General features: G+C 49.9%; 3 protein-coding genes across 3 annotated transcripts in view; 1 reads left to right on the forward strand and 2 right to left on the reverse strand.

The window, feature by feature from the left end:
* Window positions 1-2336, forward strand: part of LOC140468684 (uncharacterized) — a 39161-nt gene extending 36825 nt beyond the window's left edge. Inside the window, 1 exon segment of the mRNA XM_072564759.1 lies at window positions 687-2336. Coding sequence (XP_072420860.1) covers window positions 687-2336 — 1650 coding nt within the window.
* Window positions 1-21579, reverse strand: part of LOC140468612 (uncharacterized) — a 1157363-nt gene that overhangs the window by 585760 nt on the left and 550024 nt on the right. The window lies entirely within an intron of this gene.
* The window catches only part of LOC140468605 (A disintegrin and metalloproteinase with thrombospondin motifs 4-like), a 62942-nt gene continuing 54635 nt past the window's right edge, over window positions 13273-21579 (reverse strand). Inside the window, exons 6-8 of the mRNA XM_072564706.1 lie at window positions 20820-20989; window positions 19006-19181; window positions 13273-15070 (exon numbers count right to left, since the gene is read on the reverse strand). Coding sequence (XP_072420807.1) covers window positions 13822-15070; window positions 19006-19181; window positions 20820-20989 — 1595 coding nt within the window. The 3' untranslated portion in view covers window positions 13273-13821. The remainder of the gene's footprint in view (window positions 15071-19005; window positions 19182-20819; window positions 20990-21579) is intronic.

Below are 21579 nucleotides of genomic sequence, written 5' to 3' on the forward strand. Positions count from 1 at the left end.
TAGGGGCTGGATGAGGTTACAGAATTAGGGAGGGTTTGTAGGGGCTGGAAGACCGTATAGAGATAGTGTGACAAGGGGATTGGAAGAAGATTATTGAGCGACCGTGGAGAAAGCGGGTCGGTGTACCAGAAATTGGCGTCAAGGACGTGGGTACGTTCGCTGCGCTGGGAAGTTGATTTGCAGATGGTTTCGGTGACATCTCCAGTGCCTTGAAGGTTCCTGTAAGGCACTGCTGTCCTGTGTTTTCTACAATTTATTTGGTTTTGTTTCTGCTGCTTGTTGTCAGTCCCGGTGATTCATTGTCGTGACCGGTATATTGGGTCTCGGTCTACGTGCTTGTTGATGTGGATGAGCTGCATTCTTCTGGGTGTCCTCTGTTTAGTTTGTCCTGTGATCGTTGTGTTGCCCCAGTCGACTTTGTGGTCCCTGTCATCTGTGTGTATGGCGACTAGGGAGTGTGTGTGGTTACTACTACAACCACAAACCTTCACATAGACCTTGGCCTCATGGAGCTGAGTGACTGTGGAGATGGTGCAGTTAAGGGGTCAGGGAGACGGTGCGATTCACAGACTTTGAGGAATTGGGAAGAGTCTTTGTGGTTGTCGAAGTCTGAGAGAATGGTTTGAGTGGTGCGTGCGCAGCGGTGGTGGTGGTGTTAATACCCTCACACCTGCCTCTCTCCCCAGGTTCACTGTCAGGAGTTCTCTGTTGAGCCTCCTGTGGAAGAGGTGTGGAGCCTCAATGACGTTTATGAACAGGCCTCGGAGGACAGTGGGACCCCCCACAACTGCCCTGCGGAGACGACGCATCCAGGAAAGCAGTGTCAAGGGCCTGAGCTTTATGCCACGGATCTCAGAGCTCCGGGCCGCACCCCAGAGACGGAGGAGGCCAGGGACGTTGACTGTTCGACCGTAGCGTGTGCCGGCGGAGGGGGGCATCCCTGCGAGAGCAGCTCCGGCTCTGGGAGGGCCGGCTGCTCAACTGTAGCGTGCTGCACCGTGGAGCCCGATCCCGCTGCGTGGAGCACAGAGTCCGGGAATGCCGGCTGCTCGACCGTAGCGTGCCGCACCGAGCAGCCCGATCCCGGCGCGGGGAGCACAGAGTCCGGGAATGCCGGCTGCTCGACCGTAGCGTGCCGCACCGAGCAGCCCGATCCCGGCGCGGGGAGCACAGAGTCCGGGAATGCCGGCTGCTCGACCGTAGCGTGCCGCACCGAGCAGCCCGATCCCGGCGCGGGGAGCGCCGGCTGCTCGACTGAGGGAGCCTTCACAGGACTGGATGAAACGGACGGGGAGGCTAGCCGGCCAGCGTTGACCCCCAGCCCCGCCAGCCTGGCACCGTCCCCGGGCAGGATATACCAAGCCCGGTCGCTGCCCGTGGTTCCCCCGAAGCCGCACTATGCCAAGCTGCCCCTGGCGCTGAAGGGCAAGAGGCGGTCCGATAACCCCGCCCACCCCGAGGTCAGGCCCCGCCCACCATCGGCTGACCACACCCACTATTATCCAGAGCCGCGCCCTACAATGACAGTCCCCGCCCACCCCGAGGTCAGGCCCCGCCCACCATCGGCTGACCACACCCACTATTATCCAGAGCCGCGCCCTACAATGACAGTCCCCGCCCACCCTGAGGGCAGGCCCCGCCCACCATCGGCTGACCACACCCACTATTATCCAGAGCCGCGCCCTACAATGACAGTCCCCGCCCACCCTGAGGGCAGGCCCCGCCCACCATCGGCTGACCACACCCACTATTGTCCAGAGCCGCGCCCTACAATGACAGTCCCCGCCCACCCTGAGGGCAGGCCCCGCCCACCATCGGCTGACCACACCCACTATTGTCCAGAGCCGCGCCCTGCAATGACAGCCCCCGCCCAGACAGACTTCAGGCCCCGCCCACCATCGGCTGACCACACCCACTATTGTCCAGAGCCGCGCCCTGCAATGACAGTCCCCACCCACTCTGAGGTCAAGCCCCGCCCACCAACGGCTGACCACGCCCACTGCGGTGCAGAGTCACGCCCTCCGCCCGAATCCCCCGCCCCTTCAGATGACAAGCCCCGCCCGCGGAGGGCGGGCACGGACACGCCCGAGGAGCGGCCCCGAACCCACTCCCCAGAGGCCGCCCCCTCCGAGCCGAGGGCCGCCCGGGCCCACGCCTGGCGGACGGCCGCCAGCCTCTCCTTCGACGAGGCGGTGGCGCTGGCCAGGCGGCAGCGCGGCGCCGGGCGGCGGCCGGGGGGCCTGCAGCGCGGCGACTCGGCGCCGGACGCGCCGCGGGGGGCCGGCGGGGCGGCTCGCTGCCGCTCCCTGGTGCTGGAGGCCGAGGAGGCGCCGTGAGGTTTGGGGAGGGCGGGGCCTAGGAAAAGGGGTGGGGTTAGTGGGAGGAGGAGGAGGAGCTCCTTACCTCGGGCCTGCAGGCGGGGCACGGCGTCACGTGACGAGTGAGGTGGGCGGGGAGATGAGGAGAAGAGGCGGGAAGGGGGGGGTCACGTGAAGCAACGGTCGCGCCGCGTCGGTTCGGGACGACTCGGCCGGCGCGTGGTGGGAGGGGAGGGGGGGTGACACGTGACGGGCGCAGCCGCAGTTGGCGCCGGGTTGCCATGGGAACGGGCCTTCACCTTCCCCCCGCCACCAACCGCCATGTCCCTTCCCTGCAGCAGCCGCGACGTGGGAGTCCCCCCCTGAGAGAGAGAGAGGTGGGACTTGTTGTTTCGTTTCCTCCCCCCTTTTGTTTATTTCAGTCTCTGTAATATGATGCGATGTGAGGTGTTCAAAACAGACTCCGTGAAACCCGGTCAATAAAAGCTCAACGGTCGAGGCACAGAGCTCCCCTCTCAGTGTCTGTATCTAATAACATACACCCCCCGGGAGGGAGGGACTGGGATATAACAGAGCGGTTCAGGGTGGGTTATATACAGAGTAACAGATACCCCGGGAGGGAGTTACAGACTGGAATCTAATCGAGGGGTTCAGGGTGGGTTATATACACAATAACAGATACCCCGGGAGGGAGGTACAGACTGGAATCTAATCGAGGGGTTCAGGGTGGGTTATATACAGAGTAACAGATACCCCGGGAGTGAGTTACAGACTGGAATCTAATCGAGGGGTTCAGGGTGGGGTATATACAGAATAACAGATACCCCGGGAGTGAGTTACAGACTGGAATCTAATCGAGGGGTTCAGGGTGGGTTATATACAGAATAACAGATACCCCAGGAGGAAGTTACAGACTGGAATCTAATCGAGGGGTTCGGGGGGGGTTATATACACAATAACAGATACCCCGGGAGGGAGGTACAGACTGGAATCTAATCGAGGGGTTCAGGGTGGGTTATATACAGAATAACACATACCCCGGGAGTGAGTTACAGACTGGAATCTAATCGAGGGGTTCAGGGTGGGTCATATACAGAATAACAGATACCCCGGGAGTGAGTTACAGACTGGAATCTAATCGAGGGGTTCAGGGTGGGTTATATACAGAATAACAGATACCCCGGGAGGGAGTTACAGACTGGAATCTAATCGAGGGGTTCAGGGTGGGTTATATACAGAATAACAGATACCCTGGGAGGGAGTTACAGACTGGAATCTAATCGAGGGGTTCAGGGTGGGTTATATACAGAATAACAGATACCCTGGGAGTGAGTTACAGACTGGAATCTAATCGAGGGGTTCAGGGTGGGTTATATACAGAATAACAGATACCCCGGGAGGGAGGTACAGACTGGAATCTAATCGAGGGGTTCAGGGTGGGTTATATACAGAATAACAGATACCCCGGGAGGAAGTTACAGACTGGAATCTAATCGAGGGGTTCGGGGGGGGGTTATATACACAATAACAGATACCCCGGGAGGGAGGTACAGACTGGAATCTAATCGAGGGGTTCAGGGTGGGTTATATACAGAATAACACATACCCCGGGAGTGAGTTAGAGACTGGAATCTAATCGAGGGGTTCAGGTTGGGTTATATACAGAGTAACAGATACCCCGGGAGTGAGTTACAGACTGGAATCGAATCGGGGGTTCAGGGTGGGTCATATACAGAATAACAGATACCCCGGGAGTGAGTTACAGACTGGAATCTAATCGAGGGGTTCAGGGTGGGTTATATACAGAATAACAGATACCCCGGGAGGGAGTTACAGACTGGAATCTAATCGAGGGGTTCAGGGTGGGTTATATACAGAATAACAGATACCCTGGGAGGGAGTTACAGACTGGAATCTAATCGAGGGGTTCAGGGTGGGTTATATACAGAATAACAGATACCCTGGGAGTGAGTTACAGACTGGAATCTAATCGAGGGGTTCAGGGTGGGTTATATACAGAATAACAGATACCCCGGGAGTGAGTTACAGACTGGAATCTAATCGAGGGGTTCAGGGTGGGTTATATACAGAATAACAGATACTCCGGGAGTGAGTTACAGACTGGAATCTAATCGAGGGGTTCAGGGTGGGTTATATACAGAATAATAGATACACGGGAGTGAGTTACAGACTGGAATCTAATCGAGGGGTTCAGGGTGGGATATATACAGAATAACAGATACCCCGGGAGTGAGTTACATACTGGAATCTAATCGAGGGGTTCAGGGTGGGTTATATACAGAATAACAGATACTCCGGGAGGGAGTTACAGACTGGAATCTAATCGAGGGGTTCAGGGTGGGTTATATACAGAATAACAGATACCCTGGGAGTGAGTTACAGACTGGAATCTAATCGAGGGGTTCAGGGTGGGATATATACAGAATAACAGATACCCCGGGAGGGAGTCACAGACTGGAATCTAATCGAGGGGTTCAGGGTGGGATATATACAGAATAACAGATACCCCGGGAGTGAGTTACATACTGGAATCTAATCGAGGGGTTCAGGGTGGGTTATATACAGAATAACAGATACTCCGGGAGTGAGTTACAGACTGGAATCTAATCGAGGGGTTCGGGGTGGGTTATATACAGAATAACAGATACCCCGGGAGGGAGTTACAGACTGGAATCTAATCGAGGGGTTCAGGGTGGGGTATATACAGAATAACAGGTACCCCGGGAGTGAGTTACAGACTGGAATCTAATCGAGGGGTTCAGGGTGCGTTATATACAGAATAACAGATACCCCGGGAGTGAGTTACAGACTGGAATCTAATCGAGGGGTTCAGGGTGGGGTATATACAGAATAACAGATACCCCGGGAGTGAGTTACAGACTGGAATCTAATCGAGGGGTTCAGGGTGGGGTATATACAGAATAACAGATACCCCGGGTGTGAGTTACAGACTGGAATCTAATTGAGGGGTTCAGGGTGGGTTATATACAGAATAGCAGATACCCGGGAGTGAGTTACACACTGGAATCTAATCGAGGGGTTCAGGGTGCGTTATATACAGAATAACAGATACCCCGGGAGGGAGTTACAGACTGGAATCTAATTGAGGGGTTCAGGGTAGGTTATATACAGAATAACAGATACCCCGGGAGGGAGTTACAGACTGGAATCTAATCGAGGGGTTCAGGGTGGGTTATATACAGAATAACAGATACTCCGGGAGTGAGTTACAGACTGGAATCTAATCGAGGGGTTCAGGGTGGGTTATAGACAGAATAGCAGATACCCCGGGAGTAAGGTACAGACTGGAATCTAATCGAGGGGTTCAGGGTAGGTTATATACAGAATAGCAGATACCCCGGGAGTGAGTTAGAGACTGGAATCTAATCGAGGGGTTCAGGGTGGGTTATATACAGACTAACAGATACCCCGGGAGTGAGTTACAGACTGGAATCTAATCGAGGGGTTCAGGGTGGGTTATAGACAGAATAGCAGATACCCCGGGAGTAAGGTACAGACTGGAATCTAATCGAGGGGTTCAGGGTGGGTTATATGCAGAATAGCAGATACCCCGGGAGTGAGTTAGAGACTGGAATCTAATCGAGGGGTTCAGGGTGGGTTATAGACAGAATAGCAGATACCCCGGGAGTGAGTTAGAGACTGGAATCTAATCGAGGGGTTCAGGGTGGGTTATATACAGAATAACAGATACCCCGGGAGGGAGTTACAGACTGGAATCTAATCGAGGGGTTCAGGGTGGGTTATGAACAGAATAACAGATACCCTGGGAGTGAGTTACAGACTGGAATCTAATCGAGGGTTTCAGGGTGGGTTATATACAGAATAACAGATACCCCGGGAGTGAGTTACAGACTGGAATCTAATCGAGGGGTTCAGGGTGGGTTATATACAGAATAACAGATACCCCGGGAGGGAGTTACAGACTGGAATCTAATCGAGGGGTTCAGGGTGGGTTATGAACAGAATAACAGATACCCTGGGAGTGAGTTACAGACTGGAATCTAATCGAGGGTTTCAGGGTGGGTTATATACAGAATAGCAGATACCCTGGGAGTGAGTTACAGACTGGAATCTAATCGAGGGGTTCAGGGTGGGTTATATACAGAATAACAGATACCCCGGGAGGGAGTTACAGACTGGAATCTAATCGAGGGGTTCAGGGTGGGTTATATACAGAATAACAGATACCCCGGGAGTGAGTTACAGACTGTAATCTAATCGAGGGGTTCAGCGTGGGTTATATACAGAGTAACAGATACCCCGGGAGTGAGTTACAGACTGGAATCTAATCGAGGGGTTCAGGGTGGGTTATATACAGAATAACAGATACCCCGGGAGTGAGTTACAGACTGGAATCTAATCGAGGGGTTCAGGGTGGGTTATATACAGAATAACAGATACCCCGGGATGGAGTTACAGACTGGAATCTAATCGAGGGGTTCAGGGTGGGTTATATACAGAATAACAGATACCCCGGGAGGGAGTTACAGACTGGAACCTAATCGAGGGGTTCAGGGTGGGTTATATACAGAATAACAGATACCCCGGGAGTGAGTTACAGACTGGAATCTAATCGAGGGGTTCAGGGTGGGTTATATACAGAATAACAGATACCCCGGGAGTGAGTTACAGACTGGAATCTAATCGAGGGATCAGGGTGGGTTATATACAGGGTAACAGATACCCCGGGAGGGAGTTACAGACTGGAATCTAATCGAGGGCTTCAGGGTGGGTTATATACAGAGTAACAGATACCCCGGGAGGGAGTTACAGACTGGAATCTAATCGAGAGGTTCAGGGTGGGTTATATGCAGAATAACAGATACCCGGGAGTGAGTTACAGACTGGAATCTAATCGAGGGGTTCAGGGTGGGTTATATACAGAGGAACAGATACCCCGGGAGTGAGTTACAGACTGGAATCTCATCGAGGGGTTCAGGGTGGGTTATATACAGAATAACAGATACCCCGGGAGGTAGTTAAAGACTGTAATCTAATCGAGGGTTTCAGGGTGGGTTATATACAGAATAACAGATACCCCGGGAGGGAGTTATAGACTGGAACCTAATCGAGGGGTTCAGGGTGGGTTATATACAGAATAACAGATACCCCGGGAGGGAGTTACAGACTGGAATCTAATCCAGATGTTCAGGGTGGGTTATATACAGAATAACAGATGCCCCGGGAGGGAGTTACAGACTGGAATCTCATCGAGGGGTTCAGGGTGGGTTATATACAGAATAACAGATACCCCGGGAGGGAGTTACAGACTGGAATCTAATCCAGATGTTCAGGGTGGGTTATATACAGAATAACAGATGCCCCGGGAGGGAGTTACAGACTGGAATCTAATCGAGGGGTTCAGGGTGGGTTATATACAGAATAACAGATACCCGGGAGGGAGTTACAGACTGGAATCTAATCGAGGGGTTCAGGGTGGGTTATATACAGAATAACAGATACCCGGGAGTGAGTTACAGACTGGAATCTAATCGAGGGGTTCAGGGTGGGTTATATACAAAATAACAGATACCCCGGGAGGGAGTTACAGACTGGAATCTAATCCAGATGTTCAGGGTGGGTTATATACAGAATAACAGATGCCCCGGGAGGGAGTTACAGACTGGAATCTAATCGAGGGGTTCAGGGTGGGTTATATACAGAATAACAGATACCCCGGGAGGGAGTTACAGACTGGAATCTAATCCAGATGTTCAGGGTGGGTTATATACAGAATAACAGATGCCCCGGGAGGGAGTTACAGACTGGAATCTAATCGAGGGGTTCAGGGTGGGTTATATACAGAATAACAGATACCCGGGAGGGAGTTACAGACTGGAATCTAATCGAGGGGTTCAGGGTGGGTTATATACAGAATAACAGATACCCGGGAGTGAGTTACAGACTGGAATCTAATCGAGGGGTTCAGGGTGGGTTATATACAAAATAACAGATACCCCGGCAGGGAGTTACAGACTGGAATCTAATCCAGATGTTCAGGGTGGGTTATATACAGAATAACAGATGCCCCGGGAGGGAGTTACAGACTGGAATCTAATCGAGGGGTTCAGGGTGGGTTATATACAGAATAACAGATACCCCGGGAGGGAGTCACAGACTGGAATCTAATCGAGGGGTTCAGGGTGGGTTATATACAGAGTAACAGATACCCCGGGACTGAGTTACAGACTGGAATCTAATCGAGGGGTTCAGGGTGGGTTATATACAGAATAACAGATACCCTGGGAGTGAGTTGCAGACTGGAATCTAATCGAGGGGTTCAGGGTGGGTTATATACAGAATAACAGGTACCCCGGGAGGGAGTTACAGACTGGAATCTAATCGAGGGGTTCAGGGTGGGTTATATACAGAATAACAGGTACCCCGGGCGGGAGTTACACACTGGAATCTAATCGTTACATTGAGATGTTAAGGCCTCTTTCAGTTTCGAATAACGATTTCTCGAGTTACCAGCTGATCAAGGGGTTCTGGAGTTTTATGTAAAAAAGAAAACCTGGGAGTGGAGTCAAGACTAGAATCAAGGAATTCAGAGTGATTTTTTTTCATAAAATAACAGATTCTGAGGAAGGATGTCCAGACTGGTCTGAGCAATGTTTGGGAATGATGGGTCCTTTGCATCATGGATTGGAAGTTGGCCAAAAGATAGGAAACACAGAGTCCGTACAGATGGGCATTTCTCAGATTGGAGACAAGTTAAAAGTGGTATTGTCCAGGGACTGGTGTTGGTGCCCTTGCTTGTTATGATTTCTGAAAACGATTTGGAGATTGGTGTTGATGGCAATGTCTCTAATTTTGCAGATGATATCTCAGCCAAAGAGGATGAGTGACTTGCACGGTTAGGTGCTTTGGCCATGCTAAATTTCCCCTTAGGGTCCAGCGATGTGTCGGCTTAGATTGTTTAACCATGGGAAATGTGGGAATTACAGCGATAGGGCTTGGAGGGATGGGACTGCTTCCATGCTGTAAGGATTCTCTGATTCTGTTCTATCCGTGAGAATTATGCTGAATGACTTCAGGGGGGCATTGACAAGTTGGCCAAATGGGCAGACGCTTGGCAGATGAAATTCATTGCAGAGAAATGTGAGGTAACACATTTTGGTCGAAGAAACATACAAAGGCAATGTGGACTCCATGGTACGACGTTGAGGGGAGGGGATGAACAGAGGGCCCTCGGGATCCAAGTGCATACTTCTCTGAATATGGAACAGTACAGTACAGCCCAGGAGCAGCCAGTCAAGTTGAACCAGTTGTTAAGAAGGCTTCTACAATCCTTGGGTTTATAAATGGAGGTACAGAGTGTCCAAACAAGGTGATGCCACACCTCGACAAATCATTGGTCAGACTGCATTGGAATATTGTGTTCAGTTCTGGGCACCTTATTGAAGGAAAATGTTAAATCCCTGGGCAGAGTGCAATGGAGATTTCCTAGAATGATACCAGGAATGAAGGATTTTAGATACCATGGAAGATAATAGAAATTGGGTTTAATCTCCTTGGAGCAGAGTAGATGGAGCGGTGACCTTATTGAGGTGTTCAAAATGATGAATAATTTTGGCAGGGTAAAGAAGGATGTACTGTTCAACTAGTCGGTATATCAGTAACCAGAGGATCTCCATTTCAAGATTGCCAGCGAAGAGAGCTCGGAGTGAGATGGGGAGAAACCTCTTTGCTCAGAGAGTTGTTCGAATTTGGAGTGCGCTGCCTGGGAGAGTGGGGGAGGCAGATTCCAGAGGAGGTTTCAAAAGAGAGCTGGAGATATATTTGAAAGGGATGGAGGTAGAGGCTGATGGAGATCGCACTGGAGAGTGGGACCGGCTGGGTAGCTATTTGGGGAACTGGTACGGACATGGTGGGTCAAATGGCCTCCTTCTATTAAATTTGGTGATTCTGTGGAATCTAATCAAGACGATTGTGTGCTTTATAGATAAAATAACAAACACCCAGGAGTGAGTTATATCAGATACTATGAGATAGAAATGCTGAGTGTGATTGAGTTTGTATAATTTGTAGCTGCCCTAGCAAAGAAGAGAAAAATATTTTCTCTACTTTTGCTGCTGTTGTCCTCTTAGGTGGTAGAGGTCATGGGTTTGGAAAATGCTGTCAACCTAGCATTAGTGAGTTGTAGTGTATCTTGTGGATGGTATACACTGTTGTGATGGTGTTTTGGTTAATGAACAGTGATTGTAGCAAGGTCAGCCAGGTGAACCTCCTAGAATATTGAGTTCCCTGATTGGAGCTGTTAACCTGTTCTAACTAGGGAGCCCTGGCAGACAGATCTAACCGGGAGTGTTAGATGTTCTGTTGACTCTAGCTGGCTCTGAGGAAGCTGGGTCCGTGTCAGGGACTCTCCAAGTGTAAATAAAGGGTGACTTGGTGACAGGATACCAGCTTCTGTGGAGTTATTTCAGTGGCGACCAGAGAAAAGCACACTCCTAAAGAAATTTGCTCCCAACCTCAACCTGAGCTATAAATCTTCTCAAAACTCGCCAAGTCATCTTTGAGTTGGGGATAAACATTTCTGGTATCGTATTGTTAATTGGGAAGCTTGTCTGACTTGATCCTGCCGTTGAAGACTGGGCCCACTATGTGGAAAGAATGCGTTATTTTTTTTCTGAGCAAATCACAATGAGGTAGGAGGAAAGCAACAAGTGATTTTCCTGAGAGGCTTGTGGACCTGCAGCTTTTTCAGTTATTAGAAGCCCTGAGACAGATACTAAATCCTTTCCAGAGGTGACAGATTCAGTTAAGGAATCTTACGACCTCAAGACTCCTTTAATTCTGAGACACTATCAGTTTTACTTGGCAATTCGAGAACCAGGGGAGTCCACAATCTGGACTTTTGACCAGGTTAAGATGCCTGGCAGAGGCATGTAACTTTGGTTTAACCGTTAAGGAGATGCTGAGAGATCATTTGGTGTGTGGGATTAATGATGTAACCATGTAAAAGCACCTACTAGCTGCAGTCCAACTGGACTTCAAACAGACACTACAACTGGCTTTGTCATTGGAAAGTGCAGCAAGTGGAGGAGATGATTGGCAGGGTATTCTGATGGAAGTGGACACTCTTGCTAGTCTGACTGAGCTCGGCAAACACCGCTTGAGTGAAGGCAATTGCAGAGCATCACTCATAACAGATACTGAGCAGAGGGATTCCAGGTCAGCCCACAGCACAACCCCAAAACCAATCCAAGCATTGGCCAAATAATTAAAATTTTCGACAGGATCCAGGCTGACAAGCCAATATAGTTGCTACTGGTATGTGGACACAGACAGCAAAAGAGTCACACTGGACCTAAATTGAGTACGAGAACTCATAGGTCAATATCCAGGAAAGTGACAACCCGGGGAGTCCACCTGGATCGGGTTTGGGCCAATTGAATTGCTTAGCATTGTCCAAATCAGAGCCATTCAAAATAATCATCAGCGAAGTGGTTACCTGGTCGAAAGGTGGACAATACCGGCGCGGCTGTATCAGTGATTGTGGAATCAGACTTGACCAAAATTCACTCTGGACTCCAACCCTTAGGTTTTCGCAGATCCTCAGCTAGACTGAGAGCCTATACTGGTGAACATTTACAGATTAAGGGTAGACTTTGGTCCTGGCCTGTTGTGAGAAGCAGTTGATTCAGTTACCACTGATTGTAGTAAAAGGCTTTGGCCCAAGCTCCTTGGGACGAAATTGGTTGAGAACTCTTCACCGAGCTTGGCTCAACATTTTTTTGATTAGAAAATGGCTGCCTGAGTAAAGTCCGAATTCAATACCCGGAAGATTTTCAGGAAGGTCTTGGAACTATCAAAGGAGTCAAGGCCACCTTGCATGTTGCCCAGGAAGCAAATTCCATAACCCTGCAAGGCTTGCCCAATGCCAGTTGCTTTATGGGCAGAAATAGAAGCAGAAATCAGAAGGCTTAAAAGCGAAGGAATCATCAAACCAGTCCACTTGTGGAATTGACAACACCCATTTGTACAGATTGTGAAGCCCACAATCTGTATTTGTACAGATTGTCTTTGTGGGGATTTTAGACAAACAGTAAACTGCTTTCTGCAGTTAGATGAATTCACGGTGCCTTGCATTGAGGATTTATATGCAAAGCTGGCAGGTGGGGGGGGGTTTGCTGTCCTTCATGAGCCATGTGTACTTGCAGATGTGGTTAGGTGAGGATTACCAGGAGTATCCTACAATTAATACCCATATAAGGGTTTGTACCATTACACAAGACTGCCGGTTGGGATATCGTCAGCCTGTGCAATTTTTCAGCGGACAATGGAGAACATTTTGCAGGATCTGAACCAGGTTGCCATTTATCTCTGACATGCAAATAACAGGGAAGACCAATAAGGAGCACTTAGAGAACTTGGACATAGTCCTTAGATGTTTCTCCAGGCCGACGTATGCCTTAGAAGGGAAAACTCTGTGTTCCAGGCACCCCAAGTGACCAACGTGGGCTACAGAGTGGACAGGACAGTGTTGCACCCTGGGAGATAAAGTGAGGGTGACCAAAGGTGCCCTGGAGTTTAAGTCTTTCCTTGGCCTGGTGAATTATTGTGGGAAGTTCTTATGTAACCTGGCCTCCATCTTGGCACCTTTGCATCAACATCTAAAAAAGGGAATGGTCACATAGCCAACCCATGGCGTAGCAACAAGGATAGGAAATTTGAAGCTGGTGGATGTAGTGCCAATTGAGCAGGCTGCTTTGTCCTGGATGTTGTTGAATGCAGTTGGAGCTGCATCCATCCAGACAAGTAGGGAGTATTCCATCACACTCCTGACCTGTGCCGTGTAGATGGTCGACAGCTTTGGGGGTGCTAACTTTAACAAATGAAGGGCGCACATCAGAACATTTTGCTTAAAATCAATTCATTTGAATGAGCAATTTCAAGAGAAGGGATTTACATCACACAACACAATGTGCATTATAAAGCAGCATCAGTCATGGGGCGACCCTGACTGAAAGCCAGCATCTTAAAGGCAGAATGTTGAAACAGAGACAGTCAATAATTTAAAATTCCATTAGAGCTTTATCTGTGTCAAAACCCGTGCTGAATCTGCCCTGTGCACCTGGAAGGTATAGATGAGAAGGAATTTTAAATGCTATCTGACTTTGTTCTGTACCTGTCCTGGGAGGGTTTGATGTGCTCAATGTGGAGAGAGCTTCACTCTGTATCTCACCCCGCATTGCCCCTGTCCTGGGAATGTTTGATGGGGACTCTGTAGATGGGGCCTGACTTGATTTCTAACCCCGTGCTGTCTATGTCCTGGAAGTGGTCAATGGAGACAATGTCGAGGGAAGCTTTACTTTCAGTTTAAAAGAGTAAAGAGAGCTTTTACTCTGTATCTCGTGCCATGGTGTCCTTACCTGGGAGTGTTTGAATGGGGCTAGTCATGAGGAGCCTAGGGGAAGGGGGGTGTTGAAGACAGAGGCCATACCACTCCACCCCCTCAACATCTCTGCATCACACACAGAGCCATACTCACTGGCTTCATCTGGTAGTCACAACCCGCTGAGAGAACACCACGCCTGTCCAGGCATTGTATCCACCGAACCCGCCATCCTACCCCACATGTGACTGAGCAGCTCTGCCATGGCCCAGGGTGCCAGCTGGTGGAGGAGGCTTTGGTCAGGGGCAGTGGTGGGTTAAGCCGGACGCGGGTGGGCCGTGGTGGTCTGTAAAGCGAGAGAGTACGCTGTTTGGGAGTGGGCAATTTAGCATTGTGCAGGCCACTTGAGGGCTCCCTCTTACCCGGCTGGCCATACTGCAGTGTAACTTTGGTAATCGAGCGAGGGGTTAGAGTTGGAGTGAACTTGCGACTGGGCATTGTGGTTCTGTGATTGGGCACTGTGGATGTGGTTCTACGACTGGGCACTGTGAGTCTGATTCTGTGACTGGGCAGTGTGGATGTTGTTCCACGACTGGAGACTGTAGGTGTGGATCTACGGCTGGGCACTGTGGATGTTGGCAGGCGACTGGGCACTGTAGGTGTGGGTTTGCGATCGGACACTGTGGATGTTTGCGTGTGACCGGGCACTGAGAGTGTGGGTCTACGACTGGGTACTGTGGATGTGGGTCTACGACTGGCTACTGTGGGTGTGGGTCTACGACTGGGCACTGTGTCCTTGGTTGTTGTGTGGAGGGTTGGTGTCAGAGGGTGGCTGAGAGTAGCCAGCGTGTTTTCACCAATGTGGGTAGTTAGCATCTCAGCTGGCGTGTGAGTGGGCAACGTGACATCGTGCACCATTGTGGGACTTGTGGCATTAGGGATGTTGCACTCAGTCAGTGTGGGATTGGGCACTGCACCATGGCTGGCTAGTGTCACAGCGGTCTTGTGGATGGGCTTTCTGTTGCCTGCCTGCTCCCTGGGAATGTAGTAAGAGTAAAGGACCCTGACGACCCGCTGCCTGCTCGGGGTGTACACCTGCAAAACCAGCGGCTCGGTCAGCCCGCCACGTGTCACCGCACCGAGCACGTCTCGCTGAGGGCTCCAGCCCAAGTACCGCAGATCCACCCCTCCCACGCTCAGGAGGCTGTCAAAACCCGAGATCTGGGTGTCCCCATTCAGGATGTAGCTGCCGTTCAACCTCTTCAGGGCTAGGTAGGCCATGAGCCGAGTCTGCCCTCGCCTGTGCTCCTGGCGTGCTTTGAAGTTGGCCGCCCCAATGGGGATCACAGCCACGTCGCTGTAGTTGACCCTGGAAGAGATTCACGGGAGGCTTCAGTTCAACAATGGCCCAGGTTTATTATCAGCCTTTCAATTGCAGCCTGTGTGACTAATCTGTCTGAGATTGGGGCCTGGTAGGTGAGTTGAAGTGGTGGAGAGGCAAGGCTGTTGGGGTCAAGAGAACAGGTTGTGGAGGGATCCAAGAGTCGGGAGGGCCAGGCAATAATCCCTGGGATTGTTTGTTTATCGGGGTTGGATGGAAAGTGGCAGGGAGAGCAACGGATCTTTCAAGGGGCAAGTGCTGAATGTTGGGGGCAGTGGTGCTCACTGGGTGGCAGCTGCCTCGCAGAGCCAGGGACTCCGATTCGATTCCACCCTTGGGCAACTGTCTGTGCAGAGTTTGTTAAAAACCACACCACACCAAGCTACAGTCCAACAACAGGTTTATTTGGAAGCACTAGCTTTTGAATGGTTGTTTCTTTATCAGGTGGTTGTGAAGCAGGACCGTAAGACACAGAATTTATAGCAAAAGTTTACAGTGATACAATAATACATTGAATAAACCTGGATTGTCAAATCTATCTTCTTTTGGAATGGAGTTGCTGGTTTCGGTTTTTTAATATGTAAATCCCAGAACTTCTTTTAAATCACATTCTCAGGATAATTTCAGGTTTTATAACAAAAGGTGACATCTCAGCTCAGACAATGCCTTAAAGGTGTGAATCAGACCAATCTTAAATCATACACTGTATGCATTGACTGCTTGCAGGATCTGCATTTTTTTAAGCAAAATAGAATGTATCTGCAAATATAATTCTGCAATACCAATTCATTCCATAGATGTATATGTGTGTGCACACAGGCGAGAGAGAGACAGACAGACAGTGAGTGTGTGCATGTGAGTGCTGGTGACAGAGTGAGTATTTGCGTGTGTGCAAGCTTGGTAGTGTGAGTGAGTGAGAAGGGCTTGTGTGTGTGTGGGAGGTGTACGTGTGTGCATTTGAGAGAGGGTCTGCAGGAATTCTTTCAAGATGTCAGCAGTGATCCCAATGAGTCAACCGACAAACCAGAACAATCGCTGAGATCTGGAGAGAGCGGCCAAAGAAGGAGTCGATTTGGACCCCAGTGGAAGGCTGCTGCCCTGGGCTTGCCAAGTCTGCTCAAACTATCAGGAAATACATGAATGCCAGATTCATCAGCTGTACCCACAAGGTAGAGCAAAACGTCACCCGATCATAACGCAATGCCACCCATGCTGTCAAAACCACTTGTAGCATTGTCATCAGACCAGTAGAAAAAGGAGAACCCATCATCATTCAGAATAGAACAGACGACAGTAAGGAAGTGTACCACTAACTGAACAACCAGGAACATTATAGGCAACCACTGGCCAATCCGACCAAAGACCACACCCGTGAACTAAACACATTAATCACGACTTTTGATCCAGTCTTTCAGAGTTCCCTATACCATCTCATCCCACTTGCTTTTCATGTAGGGGACTTCTACTGCCTTCCGAAGACGCATAAAGCCAACACACCAGGACGACCCATCGTATCAGGCAATGGGACCTGATGTGAGAACCTCTCTGGCTATGCTGAAGGCAGCGTGGAACCATTGTACACGGGACCCCCAGCTTCTATTCAAAGAATCCCTATAGTGTGGAAACAGGGCCTTTGCCCCAACACGTCCAAGCTGTATATAAACCACCCCGAAGCCCTCGATTAGATTCCAGTCTGTAACTCATCCCTGGGTATCTGTTATTCTGTATATAACCCACCCTGAACCCCTCGATTAGATTCCAGTCTGTAACTCACTCACGGGGTATCTGTTATTCTGTATATAACCCGCCCTGAACCCCTCGATTAGATTCCAGTCTGTAACTCCCTCCCGGGGTATCTGTTATTCTGTATATAACCCACCCTGAACCCCTCGATTAGATTCCAGTCTGTAACTCCATCCCAGGGTATCTGTTATTCTGTATATAACCCACCCTGAACCCCTCGATTAGATTCCAGTCTGTAATGCAGACAGAAAGGGGTAGGTTTACATGAATTTCTTTGCCCCAGGGATTGCACACATACATACACACAGAGAGAGAGAGAGATGAGAGAGCTCTGTGCCTCGGCTGCTGAGCTTTTATTGACAGAGTTCATGGACCATCTTTGTTTTGAACACATTGCAGTGCATCGATTTGAGATCAAAATAAACGAGGGGGGAGGAAACAAAACAAAAAGGCCCACCTTTCTCAGTGAGAGTCCTGAAACGGCTGGTCCATGTTGCAGCTTTCGAGTCTCTGCTTCAGGAGTGGGAGATGGAGGGGGAGCCGCTACAGATTTGTCTCAAGAACACAGCACCCACGGACCAGCCGAACCAGGAACATTCTTCTACACTATGGACATTTCAGCACTCTACACCAGCATCCCCCACGATTACGGCACCACGGCAACAGCCACAGTACGTAATACCAACAACTACCAATCTCCGAGCACCGTCCTACTCCTCATCCGCTTTATCTTCAATCACAACATCTTCACCTTTAACAACCGGTTCTTCATCCAGACCCACGGACAGTGCAAAGTAGCCGAGCAGAGGCTGCTGCCAGGTTCGGTGTCCATGAGGATGGCTTCAACTGTGACCTTGGGTTCATGTCACACTACAGGTGGCCCCACTACACTGTACACTCACACGCATGCACGCACTTACACACGCCCTCTCTCTTACTCAAGCTCTCTCTCATATGCAGACACATACACCTCCCACACACATACCCCCTCACAGGCTTGTGCCCTGTCACACTTGCACGCACACACACACACACACACACACACACACAGTCTCTACCAAGCTTGCACACATGCAAGCACACACACTCACGTGCATTCACACACATGCAATCACATGGACACACTCACTGTCTCTGTCCTGCATGTCCACGCACATATGAGTTTGTAGGGTGAATTTGCATTTGCAGAATTATATTTGGACATGATTTGGAGACGCCAGTGTTGGACTGGGTTGGACAAAGTTAAAAACCACACAACCCCCAGGTTACAGTCCTACAGGCTTATTTGGAAGCACTAGCTTTCGGAGTGCTGCCCCTTCATCCAACTTATAAAGGAGCAGCGCTCCGAAAGCTAGTGCTTCCAAATAAGCCTGTTGGACCTAAACCTGGTGTTGTGTAATTTTTATATTTACAGATACATTCTATTTTGCTCAAAAAATGCCGAACCTGCAAGCAGTCAATGCAGGCAGTGAATCTATATAATATTTGTGAATTTCACTTTGGAAATAGAACCTGTCTGACTCACATCTTTTAAGGCATTGTCTGAGCTGAGATGTCACCTTTTGTTATAAAACCTGAAATTATCTCGAGAATGTGATTTAAACCAGCAAATCCATTCTAAAAGAAGGAAGACTTAACAATCTAGATTTGTTCAATGTATCATGGTAATGTTTTGCTATAAACTATGTCTTATGGTCCTGCTTCACAACCACCTGATGAAGGAGTGGCACTTTGAAAGCTAGTGCTTCCAAATAAACCTGTTGGACTATAACCTGGTGTTGTGTGATTTTTAACTTCGTACACCCCAGTCCAACACCGGCATCTCCAAATCATATATGGAGCTTGCACATTCTCCTTGTGTCTGCATGGACTTCCTCGAGGTGCTCCAGTTTCATCCCACAGTCCAAAGATGTGCAGGTTAGGTGAATTGGCCATGCTAAATTGCCCTGTAATGTCCAGGGCTAGCCATGGGAAATGCAGTGTAGGAGTTAGGACTGGATGGGATGTTCTTTGGGGAGGTTGGTGCGTACTCAATGGGCCGAATGGCCTGCTTCCACACTGTAGGGATTTCTGTAGTGCAGTTGCATGGCAGAGAGGCCCAATGAAGTGAAAAGGCTGGAACTTGGAGGCGACGTTGAGGGATGTGGCAAGATTGAGAGGCGTAGTGGACTCTGACTCACGTCCTCTTGTGGAAACGCCGGATGATTCGCCTGCAAGCCGAGTCCTCCCCGCCACACATCCCACATTTGTTGTACCGCTTTCTCGATCCAATGACCCCGTCACAACCTGTCTTGACGCACCGGCTCCGGACACAAATGGCATCACTGTGCGGAGTGCACCGAGTCCCGTCCTTCACCTATAAAAGAGGGGAGGGCGTGGCACAATGGAAGAGCTGGGGTGGGGGGGGGGAATGTGGGATGGGGAGAGGAGTCTGTCACCACAGTCAGACACCGCTGAGGGGTGTCTGCAGGAGGCCTTCAGGGTCGTATCTTCCCCCAAACCATCTCAAATCCAACATTACCACTCCATCAGTCGACACTCCGTCATGAGCAGAGGTATGGAAAGGGTCGAAAACAGCTATAAGCTGCTCAGTGATGCCCAGTTTGGGTTCCGCCTGGACCACTCAGCTCCTGACCTGGATAAAGAGCTGAATTCCAGACATGAGTTGAGAGTCCTGCAAAACTGGAAATGATGGGATTCGGGGGCAGAATTTGGAGTCATACCTGGCACATAGGAAGATGGTTGTGCTTGTTGTAGGTCAGTCATCTCAGCTCCAGGACATCTCTGCAGGAGTTCCTCAGGGTAGTGTCCTAGGCCCCAACCATCTTCAGCTACCTCATCACTGACCTTCCTTTCATCATAAGGTCAGAAGTGGGGATGTTCACTGCACAATGTTCAGCACCATTCACGACTCCTCAGATACTGAAGCAGTCCATGTTCAGATGCAACAAGATCTGGACATTATCCAGGCTTGAGCTGACAAGTAGCAAGGAACGTTTTCGCGACACAAATGCCAGGCAATGACCATCTCCCGTAAGAGACTATCTAACCACCAGATCTTGGCGTTGAATGGTGTAACCATCACTGAACTCCTCCCTATCAACATCTTGGCAGTTACTAATGACTAGAAACTGAATGAACTAGCCTTATAAATACAGTGCTACGTGAACAGATCAGAAGCTAGGAATCCTGCAGTGGATAACTCACCTCTTAGAGTCATAGAGATATACAGCTCAGAAGCAGACCCTTTGGTCCAACCAGTTCATGCCAACTAGATATTGTAATCATCTAGTCCCACCTGCCAGCACCCGACCCATATCCCTCCAAGCCCTTCCTATTCATATACCCATCCAGATGCCTTTTCAATCCTGTAATTGTACCAGCCTCCACCACATCCTCTGGCAGCTCATTCCATACATGTACCACCCTCTGGGTGAAAAAGTTGCCCCTTAAACTCCCGACTGGGGTGTCAAAAGGGACCTGATGGCTTACTCCCCAACTGGCGAGAGGGGTGCAGCTCCAACAACAATTAAGCCTGATGCCACCCAGGACAAAGTAGCCTGTTTGATTGGCATCGATCCGTCACTTTCAACCTCTCCTCCCCCACCGTCGCTCAGTAGCAGCGGTGTGTACCACCTACAAGATGCCCTGCGGAGCATCCCCAAAGATCCTCAGGCAGCACCTTCCAAATCCATGACCATTTCCATCCAGAAGGACAAGGGGCAGCAGATACATGGGAACACCAGCCCCCTGCAAGTTCCCCATCCTGATTTGGAAATATATCATCATTCCTTCAGTGCCGCTGGGTCAAAGTCCTGGAATTCCCTCCCGAAGCACATTGTGGGCCAACCCATGGCACAAGAACTGTCACAGTTCAAGAAGGCAGCTCACCATCACACACACCTTCTTGAGGGGCAACTGGGCATTGGCAGCAAATGCCGGCCGAGCCAATAGCCTTCACGTTGACTAAAATGTATTGAAAGAAACAACTGACCTTGATGTTGAAAACCGTGACTTGCGAGGTGCCCTTGAGGAGGCAGTTCAGTTTACAGAGGTCAGCCTCGCGAATTCCATGATAGTAAGGCTCCCACTCCTGGTAGTAATCCTGCCCATTGGGAGCAGGTACGTTTCTGGCCTCGCACTGTTCAGCCCGATACGTCTGACCTGTCACATCTGAGAATGGTTAGATAATTGGGAGGCGGTTTGCTGACATTTCCCCAGCGGGTTATGTCTACTTTGTGGATATTAATGTGAGGTTGAGTGTAAGAGTGACTGTGTGAGAGGAAGGGTGACTTAGAGTGTGCATATGTCATGAGGGACATGGCTAGGATAAATAGCCAAAGTCATTTCCCTGGGGTGGGGGAGTCCAGAACTAGAGGGGCATAGGTTTAGGGTGAGAGGGGGAAGATATAAAAAAGACCTAAGGGGCAACTTTTTCACCCAGAGGGTGGTATGTGTATGGAATGAGCTGCCAGAGGATGTGGTGGAGGCTGGTACAATTACAGCATTTAAGAGGCATCTGGATGGGTATATGAATAGGAAGGGTTTGGAGGGATATGGGCTGGGTGCTGGCAGGTGGGACTAGATTGGGTTGGGATATCTGGTCGGCATGGACGGGTTGGGCCTAAGGGTCTGTTTCTGTGCTGTACATCTCTATGATTCTATGAGAGTGGTGTGTGCGTGCATGTGTGAGAGTGCAGTGTGCAAGAAACAGTGTGTCTGTGCGACAGGGTGAGTGTGCAAAAGGCTGATAG

Source organism: Chiloscyllium punctatum, chromosome 47, assembly GCF_047496795.1.
Source record: "Chiloscyllium punctatum isolate Juve2018m chromosome 47, sChiPun1.3, whole genome shotgun sequence".
In the NCBI taxonomy this organism is placed as follows: domain Eukaryota; kingdom Metazoa; phylum Chordata; class Chondrichthyes; order Orectolobiformes; family Hemiscylliidae; genus Chiloscyllium; species Chiloscyllium punctatum.